Source organism: Platichthys flesus, chromosome 11 (genome assembly GCF_949316205.1).
Source record: "Platichthys flesus chromosome 11, fPlaFle2.1, whole genome shotgun sequence".
Lineage (NCBI taxonomy): Eukaryota > Metazoa > Chordata > Actinopteri > Pleuronectiformes > Pleuronectidae > Platichthys > Platichthys flesus.
The window spans coordinates 17,191,016-17,206,509 of record NC_084955.1 but is presented as its reverse complement, the minus strand read 5'-3'; the positions used below and the strand labels follow the sequence as shown (position 1 = coordinate 17,206,509).

General features: G+C 42.2%; 2 protein-coding genes across 4 annotated transcripts; one reads left to right on the top strand and one right to left on the bottom strand.

Annotated features, from left to right (window-relative positions):
- Positions 1-3: 3 nt before the first annotated feature.
- Positions 4-5,837, top strand: prpf31 (PRP31 pre-mRNA processing factor 31 homolog (yeast)). Its single transcript, XM_062399556.1, has 14 exons — positions 4-152; positions 1,627-1,848; positions 1,936-1,996; positions 2,139-2,222; positions 2,320-2,417; positions 2,605-2,711; positions 2,847-3,016; positions 3,163-3,320; positions 3,416-3,505; positions 3,994-4,121; positions 4,410-4,482; positions 5,142-5,270; positions 5,365-5,463; positions 5,556-5,837. Exons 2-14 carry the CDS (start codon positions 1,627-1,629, stop codon positions 5,667-5,669), a joined length of 1,533 nt encoding a protein of 510 aa, XP_062255540.1. The 5' UTR covers positions 4-152; the 3' UTR covers positions 5,670-5,837.
- Positions 5,838-6,943: 1,106 nt separating this feature from the next.
- cnot3a (CCR4-NOT transcription complex, subunit 3a) lies at positions 6,944-15,451 on the bottom strand. 3 transcript variants are annotated; one of them, XM_062399370.1, is made up of 18 exons: positions 15,195-15,451; positions 14,486-14,556; positions 14,239-14,306; positions 14,069-14,143; positions 13,875-13,964; positions 13,647-13,775; positions 13,345-13,440; positions 13,037-13,256; positions 12,765-12,892; positions 12,502-12,558; positions 11,303-12,242; positions 11,097-11,202; positions 10,840-10,981; positions 9,928-10,036; positions 9,529-9,727; positions 8,071-8,203; positions 7,837-7,962; positions 6,944-7,750 (listed from the first exon to the last, which is right to left on the bottom strand). In XM_062399370.1, the coding sequence occupies exons 2-18, from the start codon at positions 14,508-14,510 to the stop codon at positions 7,652-7,654; spliced, it is 2,742 nt and encodes a 913-aa protein (XP_062255354.1). In that variant the 5' UTR covers positions 14,511-14,556; positions 15,195-15,451; the 3' UTR covers positions 6,944-7,651. The 3 variants fall into 3 exon arrangements, with proteins under 3 accessions (XP_062255354.1, XP_062255355.1, XP_062255356.1); XM_062399371.1 differs by having other exon boundaries at positions 13,037-13,253; XM_062399372.1 differs by having other exon boundaries at positions 9,937-10,036; positions 15,195-15,450.
- Positions 15,452-15,494: the final 43 nt, after the last annotated feature.

The following is a 15,494-nucleotide window of genomic DNA, read 5'->3' as shown; positions in this document are numbered from 1 at the left end:
CAAACGCTACAGCCTCATCAGGATACAACAACACTGCGCCACAGACCGACGAGGAAACTCGACCTAACGAGTCGTGTTTATTTTATTCTGAACATTTTCGAGCTTCTGCAAATCATCAGAAGTTCTGTGTGTTTGGTTGAAAAACCCTCGAGGTAAGTTCACGTCGTTAAATGAAACGTTTAATCGACGTTCAACAAACGTTTGCTAACGCTAGCTAGCTAACACGAGCCACTCGAACAACGATAGTGATTCTGTGTCTGGCAATGAAATGTCCTGTTTTCGTTTTTCTAGTTGTCTCTATTCCACGTGTTGAAGTCGTTTGAGAGCCTGAAGGAGTCATGATATCCTGAGGTTATATCTCCAGCCATTATCTCACAAGCTGTAAATAGCTAACTAGCAGGCTAGCTCCCCTTTTGGTGACCGAGTTTTTACATTACACGATGAGTTTTCTTGTTAGTTTAATATTAATGTGGTAATATAACACTAATGACGCACATCCCATTCGAATGGCAAGAGGTGTTTTAAAACCGACTTTTTGTAAATAAGCTTGTTTTTGGTGATTTCGTTTAAATCTTAATGGATTAAACTGGAGAAGATGCATGAAGGGTTTTTTTTATTTGTCAATACAACCAAACCTTAAGATTAATTTGGAAACCTTGTGTGGTGCCAAAGCTCGAGTTAAAAAGACAGTGCTAGAAATGTCTGGAAAATTAAATGTGTGTGTTCTTCTTTCATTAAGTTATTATTGTAATGTTAATTCATCTTCAGTATTTTTATTGTTGCCTTTTGCAAATTAGAGCTGTAACATACCTTTATACTCGGACAAGGGGTTTTCATGATCAGTCAAATTACATGTCAAACTACATTTTCAATAGGGCCTCCCACCGTGCTCGGTGCTCGGGCCCTAATAAATCGAGACACACTCATTCCTTTTCAGAACATTTAAATATTTAAACTTTTCTGGTTTACTGCCTTTTTGATATATAACTAAAGACGGACACAATTGGCTTCGTATTTCAGCCTAAAATCAGAATCTTAACTTTGTGCCAAGGGCGAATGATAGAAGATACGGTTTAATGCTTTCATGTCAATAATTATTCTTTTAGCAGTGCATGCTGCCTTTACTGTTGTTGCTGAGTAATTAAATATTTGTCAAACCAAATTCACTATATCTGGATTTTATTTTGATCCGCACCAAGTTGTGCACACTGATAAATAACAATCCCCTGAAAATCTTAGTTTTTTCCATCAAAATTCTCTGAGAAATCAATGAAAATGTAAAAAGAAGCCCTGTCTCACAATGGGATCAGTAATATATACAGAGCAATGACTTAATTTCACTTGGCAAAAAAAATGTATGAAAAATGGTTCTTGCAGTCAGACAAAGACAGCTTGAGCTACATCACTGCGTTATGTCCAGGCGCAAGAAGACCTCCATGCTGTTGTGTTGTAGGTCTTATATTAGAAAATGTGTAGTGCTGTTCTACACTGCACTACCAGTACCAGTCTGCAACATAAAAGACCTCTGGTGGTCCATGGTATTCAGTTTGGAAACTACTCTGAGTAAGTTTTAGCTTGATGAAGGAAGTCACCTCCTTGTCTCAAACTTTCTGCTGCTGACTACAGATGTCTCTGGCCGACGAGCTCCTGGCTGACCTGGAGGAGGCTGGAGATGAGGCTGAGGATGGACTTTACAAAGAGGAGGAGGAAGAAGAGAGGGATAGTGATGGAGAGGCGACCCAGGAAAGGACAGAGGGAGGACTGGAAGACATCCCAGAGGAGATGGAGGTGGACTACAGTAAAGCAGAGAGTGTTGCATCCATTGCCAAGCTCCGCAATAGCAAACAGGTGAGTTCTCATGTTTTGGGCTTTACACTATTTATACACAGTAATTTGACGGGTTTGGTCATCGCTTTTAAAACCTTGTTTGCTCAGTTTTCAGAGATCGTTGACAAAATTGACATATATATTGGAAAGCAGCGCAACAATTCCGATGGTAAGTGTAAAGCATTTATTGCTCACTAGTAGTTTGTTTTACAGACATTGTATAATGTTTTACATTGTAAATGTCAAGTTGTGGGAGCTTTTACAAATTCCTCACCGTCATTTTGACTGTTTGTTTTTGTGTTTCCCTCCAGTCGCAGGTCCACTTGAATCCGACCCAGAATACAAACTGATTGTTGCAGCCAATAACCTCACAGTAGAGATCGACAATGAGCTCAGTGAGTCGCCTGCTCCAGCTTGATAATACATTTTTAAAGAAATTAATTTAGTTATGTATAAACCAATTCATCTTTTGTCTTTCTGCCTTGTTTTCAGATATCATTCACAAGTTTACAAGGGACAAATATTCCAAGAGGTTTCCGGAGCTTGAGTCTCTGGTTCCGGATTCTTTAGATTACATTCGCACAGTCAAGGTGAGATGAGTTTCCTACCTTTCTGTCAAACCGATTTCAAGACGAGATTACGATGCCCGTAGTTCAATAGTATTTTTGCGTCACAGTTGACTATTTGTGTCTTCCTTTGCCATTTTTATTCTCAGAACAGGTTCAAGTGGTTGTTGTTGATCCTCATGAATGTTTTTTTTTGTGCTTTTTTTTTTAGGAGCTGGGGAACAATCTGGAAAAATGCAAAACCAATGAAACTTTGCAGCAGATCCTGACCAATGCCACTATTATGGTCGTCAGTGTCACAGCCTCAACCACACAGGGGTGAGTCTGAGGATTCATTTGTTCTACGTCCTCACACTCAGCTGCAACCTCATCATTATGAGGTTGTGTAACTGTGTTTATTCATTCAAAATGTGTCCTGAACATTTATTTAGTTTTATATTTTCATGGTTGTAGGTCACAGCTAACTGATGATGAGCTGAGGCAGCTGGAGGAGGCATGTGATATGGCCCTGGAGCTGAACCAGTCTAAACACAGGATATATGATTATGTCGAGTCCAGAATGTCCTTCATTGCCCCAAATCTCTCCATCATTGTCGGAGCGTCAACAGCTGCGAAGATCATGGGTAAGAGATGCAGAAATATGTACTGGCTGCAGGATTACACAGTAAGGTCACAGCTGTTGACATTCTTTATGATTAGTTATTTTTGTCATTACTCTCACTTTGATCTCATATCCACGCCTTCTTTCTTTCTCTCGCTTCTTATTCAGGCATTGGTGGCGGCCTTACTAATCTCTCAAAGATGCCGTCCTGTAATCTGATGCTGCTAGGAGCTCAGAGGAGAACCCTGTCTGGCTTCAGCAGCACGTCACTGCTTCCCCACACTGGCTTTATCTACCACTGTGATGTTGTACAGTGCTTACCACCAGTGAGTCAAAATGGATAAATATAAACAACATATTAATCCCCCCTGCATTGCAGTGTCATGTGTTATCTAACAACTTCTGCAATTTGTATCTTCAGGACCTCAGGAGGAAGGCAGCTCGTCTGGTGTCTGCAAAGTGCACGCTGGCTGCCCGAGTGGACAGTTTCCATGAGAGCTCAGACGGCAAGGTGACTTCTCAGAAAAGATGCATACGCTACTTTCAGACATGCACTGAACTCTGGCCATTCTCCGCACTTTCTCCAGAGGAGATGGATGAGTCACATCAAATGTTCAAGTACAAATATCTCCATGTGAAAAATGTGTTGTCATACATGTAGAAACATACATGTGTGAAAGGCAAACTGTGGGTAATATCTGTCCCAATTCTCTGGACTTTACCCGCAGGTCATGCCTGAAAGTGGCTAAACACATTAATGCTGAATCAGTGTGTACATACTAATGAAAGGGCTACACAATAAATCCATTAGACACACAGAAAACTGATATATTATATGGATTTATTTTCTTGATGTCATTTATACTATTGGGGGACCAGAAATTTCCTAAATCAACAAAAAAAATGAATTTCCAAGAAATTGTAAGTCTTGACTCTTTAAATAGTTTAAAAAGTTATTCCTTTTTCTTTATTTTAAGGCTTGTATTTTTTCTTCCTCAGGTTGGCTATGATCTAAAAGAAGAGATTGAGAGAAAGTTTGATAAATGGCAGGAACCACCACCAGTGAAGCAGGTCAAACCGCTGCCGGCTCCGCTGGATGGACAGAGGAAGAAGAGAGGAGGAAGGAGGTACGCAACTTGTTAGCAACACAAAACACTGACTTGCCTTGTCACACAGACCATGGGGACAGCAGGGAGATGTTTGTAGAACAAATTCCGGTTACAGAGCTCAAACTGACTTTTATTTCCAGAACAAAATAGAAGGAAATATTGTGTAACAACTGAGAGCAGAACAAATCGAATGATGCTGGAAGACGAGTCTTACATAGCCTAGTTTAGAATACCACTGTCAACTTCAAGGGAATAAAAATATATAATACCACCCCCGCTGCTCTTTTCTCATCTCGTCTTCTGCAGGTATCGCAAGATGAAGGAGCGTCTCGGGCTGACTGAGATCAGGAAACACGCCAACAGGATGACCTTCGCAGAGGTCAGTGGATATTTTCTCTTCTTCCTGAAGTTTTTTTTATCTAATTTGAGTGAGATAATACAACAGTATTTGTATTATCTGTTGCATATTAAACCTGTAAAATCTTATTCTGTAAGATTTTCATGACAAAATCTAAATGTTTTTGAAAGTAGTTAAAATGATTGCATGTCAAATATACAGAATCGGCACTGATCCATTCTCAGAATATTAAATATGAATTTATGAGACAAAAGAACTGAGACAGTTTCAGCCAAGAATCAGGATTTTACTTTCAAACTTTGTGCCACAGACGACTGAAGCAAGGTGCGGTTTAATGCTTTCACTGTCTCTGGTCCTTGTCTTGACTCGTGCTCCAGTTTACAGATTAAACTGTACTTCTTTCCTTTAACAGGAAAGAGGAAACGGTAGTGAGAGCTCTGATTTCCCTCCAATATAATAATACATTCTGTCAGGATTTCATAATTTCTATGGTACACTATCACACCAGTGTTCCAGAGCTGCGGACTTGACTATAAAGAAAAAGGACTGAATAAATCTACTGTTACTAGACATACAGTAAAAGTCAATGTGAAAATACTCAGCATGTATTGCCTGTTTGCTTGCAATGACACTTTTTTCTCTTGGAACCCTGTTTAATGGTTTTTGATGTGTTTTTGTAGATTGAAGATGATGCATATCAAGAGGATCTGGGCTTCAGTTTGGGTCAGCTGGGGAAGAGCGGCAGCGGGCGCGTCAGGCAGGCTCAGGTCAACGATGCCACCAAGGCCAGAATCTCCAAATCCCTCCAGGTAAACTCATTTACTATGGATTTAAACTCCCAACAAAGGCATGTGATATATTTGTCTTGATTTCTAATGCCTGTGTACTTTTTTGTTGTAACAGAGGACATTGCAGAAGCAGAGCATGACCTATGGAGGAAAGTCGACAGTCAGAGATCGCTCGTCAGGAACCAGCTCCAGTGTAGCGTTCACTCCTATGCAGGTAAAAACTAAATTATTCTCTTTAATATGTCTCCTGAGAAGATGCTGGTTTATGTTTAGCCAACACTATTTTGTTGCCGTCGTTGTCCTCAGGGGCTGGAGATTGTGAACCCACAGGCTGCAGAGAAGAAGGTGGCTGAAGCCAACCAGAAATATTTCTCCAATATGGCAGAGTTCCTGAAAGTCAAGAAGGAATCAAAGATGTGAAAACTCTCTCACACACACACAGTTATCTGGCATGTGGACAGTTGCACTCAACACCACAAAGTGTTAGTTCAGTTTATTTACAAATTTGTCTGACATTGTGCTTTGTCCTGTATTTTAGAAATTAAGTTTTGATTTTCCCATTTTAATAAAATGCGATAATTTGACAAAGCGTGAAGTTGTACTTTTTGTGTGGAGGAAACATTTCGGATCAAGTTTTATTTAATTTTTTCCCCATTAATCTGATGCCTTTAAAATGTATTTGCTACAAATAACTGCACACGCCAAATTTGAACCCATTCACTTGCAGTTGGTCGCTTTATAGAATACATTTCGTCAGGCTCTAAAATATAAGTCCACGCCTCCCTTAAAACCTGTGGTGACCATCAATTTACATATTTTCTAAAGTTAAGTAAATGGATGAATCCATGTTCCCTGTAGGAATGACAGGACTTTACAACACACACTGACTTGTACTTTCACAAAAGGATTTATTGAAATGGTACATTCCTTTTGACATCTCCCATGCAGAAGTGTAATGAGAAATTGTAAATACGTCTTGAAATTCACATTTTTAGCAAGTTCTTCACTGACCTTCCCTTTCTGAAAACCTTAAACCCCCCAAAAATAGAATCTATAAAAGACGAATCTCTCAGATCTTACTGTATTTTCTTTTTTAACCCCACCCCCCCAAAAAAATCCTGGAAACAAATCAAAACATAAAATCTAAAAGTTTTCATGGTTGCTTCAATGGAGGAAAAAAAATTCAGTTGAACACTCCCCATTCAAACTGCTCACAAAAGTTAGGATCTGTCCCACACACAGATCCAGGGCCAGGTAATATCTCATTGTTCCTGCTCGACCCACGAGTTACATCCACCAGCAGAATTGTAGGATTTCTGATTTTCTACATGTAAACAAGTTTGTCAGTGCACATTCACTGTATGGGGGAGTTTCCCTGAAAATATCAGGTGGTAATTGAACACAGTGGATTTGAGGATGAAGTAACATCAATAGAATACCTTAACTAAAGGTGGGAAGCTGACTCAAAGCAAACTTATTATCTTAAGAATATTTAAGAGTACATTCAATATGCTCCGCGTGGCCTTTTCACTGAGACTGATTAAAAGTCCAACGTGCAAGATCCAACATCAAGTAAATTCATTTTTTATTCTAAGAATTTATTTGTCACAAACATGAATGTTCCATAATAATGCATTTTCTATGACAGGTTAACTTAAAAACATTTTATTTATAAAGAGGGAGTCAGAGACCAGTTCAATTGCATAGCAATTTAATCCATGTCCAATAAGGACTCTTTCCCTGTCACAGGGAGAGGCCCTGTGGTCACTCTCAATCAGCGTTTTAATCGACCAAGACAATATCAATAAAACTATTGATAACTGCTCACTATCTCTAATAGTGACCATGTTCAACAGGCATCATAGGGTCTTAAAAGAAGCCGTTCCTACACCCCATGACTAAATATCCACTGTATGTTCCCATTCTAAACCACCAAGTTACAGTAAATACAAGATGGGCAGTATGCTTAATCAAATCCAAGGTTTGTTTTGTGTCAAGTCAAAGGCTTCCAGGCTCATGTGGGTAGGTGGTACAGAGAATCTCGTTGAAACGGAAAAAGAAAAGAAAACATGAGAAACATGCATGGGGTAGGCTTTCCTAATGCCACAAACTGAGTGTGCACACAGACAGGCACAAACGCAGACCTCTAATGAGAGCCCTCCCAGCTCGTGCAGCGCGACGCATCGGATCAGGCCCATGGGGCATTTTTGTCCGGAAGCAAAGCGCTACAGGAGGAGCAAGAGCTTCACGTTGAGATGCAGCCTATACAGACACCAGTCTCCGTTTCAGGAGAGGGTTTCTACTACACATCACAATCTCTATCCACAGTTTGGAGTTCAGTCTCGGAATGTCAACAGCAGCACGTTTTTGTCTCTCTCTGTCCTTTCATGTCCTTCAGTCTGTCACTGCAGGTCCCTGTCTTCCAGGTACCTATACTCGAAGGTGAACCCCTCCTTCTTCCTCTGGCCCCATTTTTCGTAGTCAAAGTAAATGTAAGTGCCCTGGAGGAAACAGCAGAGAGAACAGTCATTCAAATAATCCAGATTAAATTCAGGTTCTGTGGAGAGGAAGTGGGTTGACGCTTCACCTGTTCAAACTCATCTGTGATCGTCTTGGGCTCCTCGTGCCTCTGGAACCACATCATGTACTTGGTGTGAAACCTCCACGACTGCTTCTTCAGAGCCTTGGCTGACAGATACTGAGCCTTGGTGCCCTGAGACGACGTCAGAGAAACCATTAAGAACAAAAGACTCATGGAGAAAAGGCAGAAGGAACAGTAAAGCTTCACTGGGAGTAATTTCTGGAGTGGGTGTGTGGTTACCTCCAGGTAGTAGAAGATGAAAAAGAGGGTTTCTGTGGAGAGTCTCTGGTAGAACTCTATGGAGTCCGAGTGATGTGGTGGTATCTGATGATGGAAGGGCAAGGTCGGACACGGGTTCCTCATCAGGTATTGCCTTAAGGACAGAAGAACAAATAGTTACAAAACTACAACGCAATAAATCAAGGCTTCCTGTCGTTGTGTCAGTGCCCAGATTATTTCCCCCAGAACGTTATGTCACAGTTAAATTGATGGATTAAAAATGTCATCCCTTCATTTTATCCAGATAATATAATTAGTGAATGATTTGAGTTATGGCCAAAGTGTGTATTGAGGTCACGGTGACCTTGACGTTTGGGCAGCAAATTCCAAATCTCTTCATCCCAGCCAATGGTAGAAAATTTCCTATAAGCGTTCCAGCGATTGCGTGACAATGGGACAGACGGATGGACATGAACACATATCCTCTCGGTTACAGCAGTCACCTACCCAGAGGCTTAAGAACACTGAGTGAAAGATAGTTGTTAGTGTTAACCAATACATTCTTTAAGGGATAAAGCTTGACATGTTCTTATTCCTACAGCATATAATGAGAGGGGATGTAGTCCGTATCTGTTGGTCCCTCTGTAAATATTTCTTTCTTCAGAGCAGAACACTTACTCAGATAGTGGAGTGATGCCTTTTGATATTTTGGGTCTCATGAAATTTTTATTTCTTCAGTATTTCCATGCAAACCAGTTTGGGAGAAGGCTCTGATCTCAAAACTTTCCCCCAATAAGCGACAGAAAGACACCGCACCGTGCTCTGTTTACAGAATATGGATTTTAAGGGATTCATTTATCACGGGCACTGAATTGCAGGATTATTCAATACTAGGCACAAATATTATGTAAAGGCATATTTGAGTGACCATAAAATCCTGTGGGCCGCTCTCGGGTTGTAGGCTAAGAAGATCACCAACTGGTTTTCAGTAAGTATATGATTCTCCTCCTAAAATAGTGTTTAATATTACATGTCTGATTTGTGTGTGTGTGCGTTTGTTTAGTACCGTTTTCGACCACGGGTTTGTGTGCTACTAAGTATTTACAGCAACTGGATGAAGAGTGTGGTAGTGACTATAAATAAACAACAAAGCTAGTGTTCATAATTAAATCTGAAGTCAACAGTGAAGCTCACTGATGTGGAATAAGCCACAACATACTTTGACTACACTACAAATATTGGGTCACATGAATTCAATAGTTGTTTTTTGTCTATTTGATGGTGATAAGAAAAATGATAATAGAAGATATATAATTCAAATATGTGGTTAAAGATGTTTAGATCATTTAATTATTAATGTATTACAATCACAAGATGATTATAATGAAGAGGTTAAAGGCATATCACCGTGTCAGATTTCTGTGTATGTATTTTAAGTCATAAAAACATGAAAGGTGCATCATGCAGACATGTCTTCACCTGATCCTCTCAGAGTCTGAGGGGTGTGGCATGTGTGTCCAGGCAGACTCCTGCATGGCCTGCTGGTACAGCTGGTCCTTGGGGAGAGGGGTGGGGCCGAGTGGACAGACTCCGAGTGACGGGGGGATGCTGACCTCCGACACGGACGGCTGAGGGGCAGCAGGCGTGCCAGGTGCCGCAGACGAACTAGAGAAGATGTCTACATGATGAAGAAAAACAATGTCAGTAACACAAACAGACACTGCAGAACAACCTCGTACTACTGATTTGACACAATTCCCTATGCTTGTAACACGTTCAGCATCATTTACCGCTATAGCTGTAGCAAGTTGCTCTGGAGTAAATACTCCTCAGTAACAGATAAGTGTACATGTGAGAGTACAGTACAAAGATGCTGACCGTTCCCACCTCTGTCTGTCAGGTGCAGGTTAGGAATCTCTCCATCCAGGCCTGAACCCAGGGCTGCTCTCTCAGCCATCGCCTTCAGAGAACTGAGAGGCTCAGGAGTCTGAGGGGGAAACAAGACGGAGACACCATGAGATGAAGTAACACTAAGTTAAAGAAACTGCCTCTGCAGGAAAACAAAGTAAGACAAATTACTATTTGAACTGCTACATGGATCTCAAACAGAAAAAAAACAATAGTGACATCTTTGTACAACCATGGCAATTAATTGTTCTTAACAATGACCTGCACTGGATAATCTGAGCAATGTGTTCAAAAACCAGAGTCAACTAATGTTATGTCACAGTAACATATACCTGCAGAATGCCCTCGTGTTTCGATTTCTTTTACTTGGAGTTTGCAGTAAACAGCAATTTTTACTCGATTTAAATGTGCCACTGGACACACTTTGTTTTGTTGCTCTCGGCCAGGTTTGTGGGCAGCCTGGGATATCGACGTTCTCCTTTAATCTACATGACAAAAGTACTTGGTAAACTATGAATACCAAATTAGTTTTTTGTTAATTCAAAAACAATCCAGCTCCCTGGTTAAGTGTGGGAGCATCTGTTTTCCCTGGGAAAGTGAAGAAGCAACCAGCAGGGATGCCAAAGTTTCATTTTCATACTGCCTCAGTACTGATGAGATATATCTTTTTAATAAGATTATTGATTTCACAGCTTCAAATCTGTTTTATGTCAACCAGTTTTCAACCATTCTAACAAATCTCTGCGTGTAGGAAGTTGCTGCCAGACCTCATTGCAATCTGTCTGGTTCTCACGACAAATTCTGGCTCAATTAGACAATTAAGTGTCTCTGACAAAAGCCTAGTGTCAGGCAACATGTCCAAACTCTGCTGGCTCAGCTCACCTTGAGGCCCTCAGTGGCCTGTGTGTAGGAGTGGGGTCCATTAAGAAGACTCCCACCTCCAGGTGTGCTGTCTGAGAACGAGGGGGATGGAGAGCTGGGAGGCAGCGTGATGGAGCTGATTAAACTGGGACCATTGTCCATCCTGCACCAGGTAAAGTGGGAACAAGAATAAGACAACGTTAGATGCTGTCATTAAATAACAATAAGTAGTACAGCAAGTTTCAGGACTGAGATGAAGTAGACCACAGATAACTTACGGCTGACTGGTTGAGGAACTGAGAGACGAGGGTTGGCTGCTTTGTGATTGGCTCGGTGTACTCAGAGCTGATTCTGTGGCGATCTCTGCTACTACAGCACTGTAACCTGATGGCAGATGAGGGACGGTTAGAAAAGCATCCCTCATAATTTACTGAAACAGATGAGTAAATAGTCCCACACAGCCAAGAATAACAAGTTCACATACTTGTGCTTCCATTTTGCTTGAGTCCACTCGGTGGTCTTGCAGGAGCAGCATTCACCCCTACTCCTCCGACCACACTGACATTTCCCACATTTCCTCCCATCATGCTGACTACACTAGAGGTAGAGCTGACAGTACTCTGCGGCACCTGCGAGGCACCTGGGGCCAGACTTTGTCCAGGAACCAGACCCAGAATACTCCCACTCAGTGAGCTGTGAACCGGGCTGGTAACTAATAATCCAAGCCCTGTCCCTGCCCCGTTGGTGGTGACTCCACTGGAGCCGGAGGTGGGGATGGAAGTGCTGCTCTCCACTGAAATGATGGACTGAGTGATGCTGCTCAAACCCAAACCTCCCGATGCTGCTGCCTGAGCGTAAGGGGCAGATGTGGAGCCCGAAAGGAGCCCTGCCATTGTGTTGAGAGGAGTGGGGTGGCCAACCAGGCCTAAACCAGCAATTTGGTTGGCACTGTTGGTCCCTGTTATGCCAACTTTGCTCAATCCAAATCCAAGACCAAGTCCCAAGCTGGATGCCGGGCTGGGCCCTGGTGTGATCTGAGGCTGAGAGTTTGGGGCTGATGAACTGGGTGTGCTAGACGCAAGGAGAGAGGGAGAGGTGGAGGATGGGAGTAGAGGGTTGCTGGGCGGGCTGGGGGCGTTGTTTGAGGGGACAGAAGGTTTTGTCTGAGGTGGCTGCTGCTGCTGCTGCTGTAGTTGCAGCGGTTGGTTTGGTGGCTGAGGCTGTTGTTGCTGTTGTGCAGATTGATGCTGATGTTGCTGCACCGCACTGCTGAAGCTTCCTATTAGACTGCTGCTCGTGGGCACCGGAGTAATGCCTCCGACAACACTCGACATGGACACCAGGGAGGAGGAAGACGAAGACCCAGAGGTTGAGGAGGACGAGAAGGAAGACAGCAATGATGGGGTGCCGTTTTTCACAGGCGACTGAAAATGACAGAGCAACAATAGAGGCATTTTAGACAAAACAAACAAAGTGCATGAAGAGCAAATTTTACTGTAAACTATTGAGGTCCATATATTCAAGAGATGGTACAAACTACATCACAAGTCTCCAACCATGGTCCCACAGAGGAACTGTGTTCCGTTTCAGGGACTGAGAGTCCGAAACCCATCAGGACCATGGATGGAGAGGGTTGCACTAAACCGTTAATCTACTGACACACAACAGATGAGAACCTCTCACCTGACTAACTTCACTGTCTGTCGAGCGTCCCCTTTTCTTATCGTCCTCTGAGTTCTCCTACAGGAGGAGATACCTTGATATGACATTGCACTTTTGAAACCAGACAGTTGATCAAAACACAATGGGGCTTGTAGAAATGTTAAATTAATGCAAACTTCACAGAAAAAATATGTAAACAACGAAATAGTGTACTTTGTCTACCCATGATACCGTTAACATTCTCACCCAAAGTTATTAATTATTAAAAAAAGTCAAGTACTTACAGCAGTGCATGTGGCTGGGGATGGAGGGATGGGTGAAGAAGATGTGGTGGAAGTGGGAGTGCTATTGGAATGGAGATACATCTCATCTTCCAAGTTGCCCTGACCTGACGGAGAAGTTGCAACTAATGCTGCAGTTCGAAGTAAAAGATGAAACGGAGACAAACGTCAAATGTCGTCATTCCAGCTACAACCCCCTCAACTCATCCCCACCTAAATTCTGCTCTGTAAATGAATGACATCATCATCCCTCCACTCAGCAGTGCTCTACTCACGTATGTCATCCAGGTCTAAGTCATCATAGAGGAACTCATTCTCCTCAAAGTCTGGGTCTTGGGACGAATCGATGTAGTAGTCAACATCATCCTTGATCTTCTGGATTGAATCCACCGGCACTGAGTCATTGTCCAGCATTCGTAAAATGGTCTCCAACATACGAATGTGGAATCTATGTCTCTCAATCTGCCGCTTGAGCTCCTCAACACGTTCTTGCTTCTAGACAACAGAAAGGAGACATGTAAAATGTCTTCATAACTTTTACTACGTTATAATACACACAAATGATTTCTTGGGTTTTACTTACGTCATTACCCCCCTTCTTCTTTTTCGTCACAACTGACAGAGATTCCACCTCACTTTCAAACTGGTCCACCTGCATGTTTAGAGTGTCTATCGTATTCTGCAGATGAGGAAGGGGTCAGAAAAAAGAATGTTAATGGTTTTAATCACAATCACATTCTTAATATAACTGCCGTATTCAAAATAAATGTTTATAGGCGCTTTAGAGTTTATTTTACCTATGACTTTACATGTTGTGTTCACCTTTATTGTGATAAAATTTCAAGCAATCATATCTAAAACAGGTGGAGAAAGTTGTTGTATTACTGTAAGCCACGTTCCCGTTTCCTCCTTTTCCCTCTGAGCTGGATCCACTTTCTGAGCGAGCCCCAAGCCTTCTTTAGAGTAAGCTTTTGTTTTTGTTTCACGTTCCACCACCTTGAACCGCTCCATTTGCTAAGACAAGTAAAAATCACACAGGGGTTGTTTAGTTACATGTTTTCATGTGAGAAAATTTGCACAACCACAATAAAAAAGCCGAATAAAGAGCCATACCGTCTCTATAAGTTTGCGGTTCTCAACTAGCTGCCTTTTGTCTTTGATTTCGTTTGAGGCCACCCATGTTTTTATCTGATCCCTCAATCGCTGTGAAGAGCACAAGCCAGATAAAATATTAAAGCCCATTTCCTCTTACACTGTTGATGAAGAGTGCAGATGTACGAAATGTATGTTATTCTATCTTTTCTTACCTGTAGTTTTTTAATCTCTTTCTTGAGGTCAGCCTCATATTTTTCCTTCTGGTTTGCATTGGCTGCATTATGGAGCTAAAATGTTAAATAAACCAGATATTATAAGTTATCTTGACATCGACCTCTGAAACAGAAAAGCAAATGTATGCACGGGTGGTTGGACGCGTTACCTTTTGCCAGATATCTTCAAACTGTTCTACACCTTCCGCTACTTTTTTCAAACATCTGTCGATCTCACCTGTGGTGGTAAAAGATGTGTTAGAACAGTGCTGTGAAAAAATCTGTCACCAGAAGTCCCTCACAACACACAGAAGATGAACACTCAGGTATATGAAGTCAATCTGAGTGTGTGTGCACGATGCCAGTGGGATGGATCGTGTGTCACAGTACTGATGACAGTTCCTCCAGCAGTCTTACCTTGAAGTTTTCTCTTGTCAGCCATGGCTCTGACTACGACAATGTCCACATTCCGTCTGTCACCAAGTGTGCTGTGCGAAGAAAACAACACGTGCGTTTAAAAAACACATAGTTTAAACAACACAAAGATCTCTCCAGCAGATCCATCAGTTCAGCACAGCAGCGTCCAGAGAGTGGAACTGACGTTAACTGCAGCTAGCTGCCCGGTTAACGTCAGCTATATGGATAAGGTCCGGAATTCGAACACTGCCTGACGGTTTATCTAACATCAAATGCCTGTGGACGCAGCTGATGTTGCTAATGATGCCAATGTGACTGGCACGGTTGTCAGCTAAAATTAGCCACCTAGCCAGCAAACGTTCCTGGGCTAACGTTAATACTAGCCAGTTGCTTAGCTCGTCCACCTCGCTCGGTCCCTATCTAGCCCGTTTAAAAACAACCCGCCACGGAGCGTGCTTATGGTTGGATTTCACACTCATGCATCATCACAGTGGGATGCAGTACAGCGTTTATATGGTGGGTTTGCATTGTGAAAAACACAGCATATCAGAAACCGTTCAAATTCGTTAACCTGCTGGCTAATGTGGCTAACAGTCTGGCTGGCTAATGTATAAAAATGCTAGCTAGCGGCTAAGCTAGCCAAATTTAGGAAAAAGGGAAACTGGGTCAACCCGAGCATCTATATTTCATACTTGTTTACAACATTTACCTAGGGTATGGACTTGGACCTTTGTCTTTTTTCAAATACGGCCAAAAAACTATTTCCAGAAAATCTTCTTTACTTCCAATTTGTGTTTTCTTTTCGACAAGCTGGCTCACTGTAATGTAGCTGAAGATGGACGGTAGCTAAAATCCCACCTCTGCGTTTAGAGCCCGCCCTAAATCCAGCATGCGAGATCTGATTGGCCGGAGGTCCCGTCTGTCACCGGGACGCATCCGCTGGAATCACACACTGTAACCGGGGGCCGGGGATTGGCTGGACGCTGCGACGGATCTCGGTCAACAATAA

Bases quoted from the DNA above. Each gene is read 5' to 3' on its own strand.
- prpf31 (XM_062399556.1), top strand. From the start codon at position 1,627: ATGTCTCTGGCCGACGAGCTCCTGGCTGACCTGGAGGAGGCTGGAGAT. The intron at 3,017-3,162 runs GTAAGAGATGCA...CTTCTTATTCAG, and splicing joins AACAGCTGCGAAGATCATGG to GCATTGGTGGCGGCCTTACT. The intron at 5,464-5,555 runs GTAAAAACTAAA...CGTTGTCCTCAG, and splicing joins TAGCGTTCACTCCTATGCAG to GGGCTGGAGATTGTGAACCC.
- cnot3a (XM_062399370.1), bottom strand. From the start codon at position 14,510: ATGGCTGACAAGAGAAAACTTCAAG. The intron at 14,144-14,238 runs GTAACGCGTCCA...TTAACATTTTAG, and splicing joins TTGAAGATATCTGGCAAAAG to CTCCATAATGCAGCCAATGC. The intron at 13,441-13,646 runs GTAATACAACAA...CCTCATCTGCAG, and splicing joins AAACGGGAACGTGGCTTACA to AATACGATAGACACTCTAAA.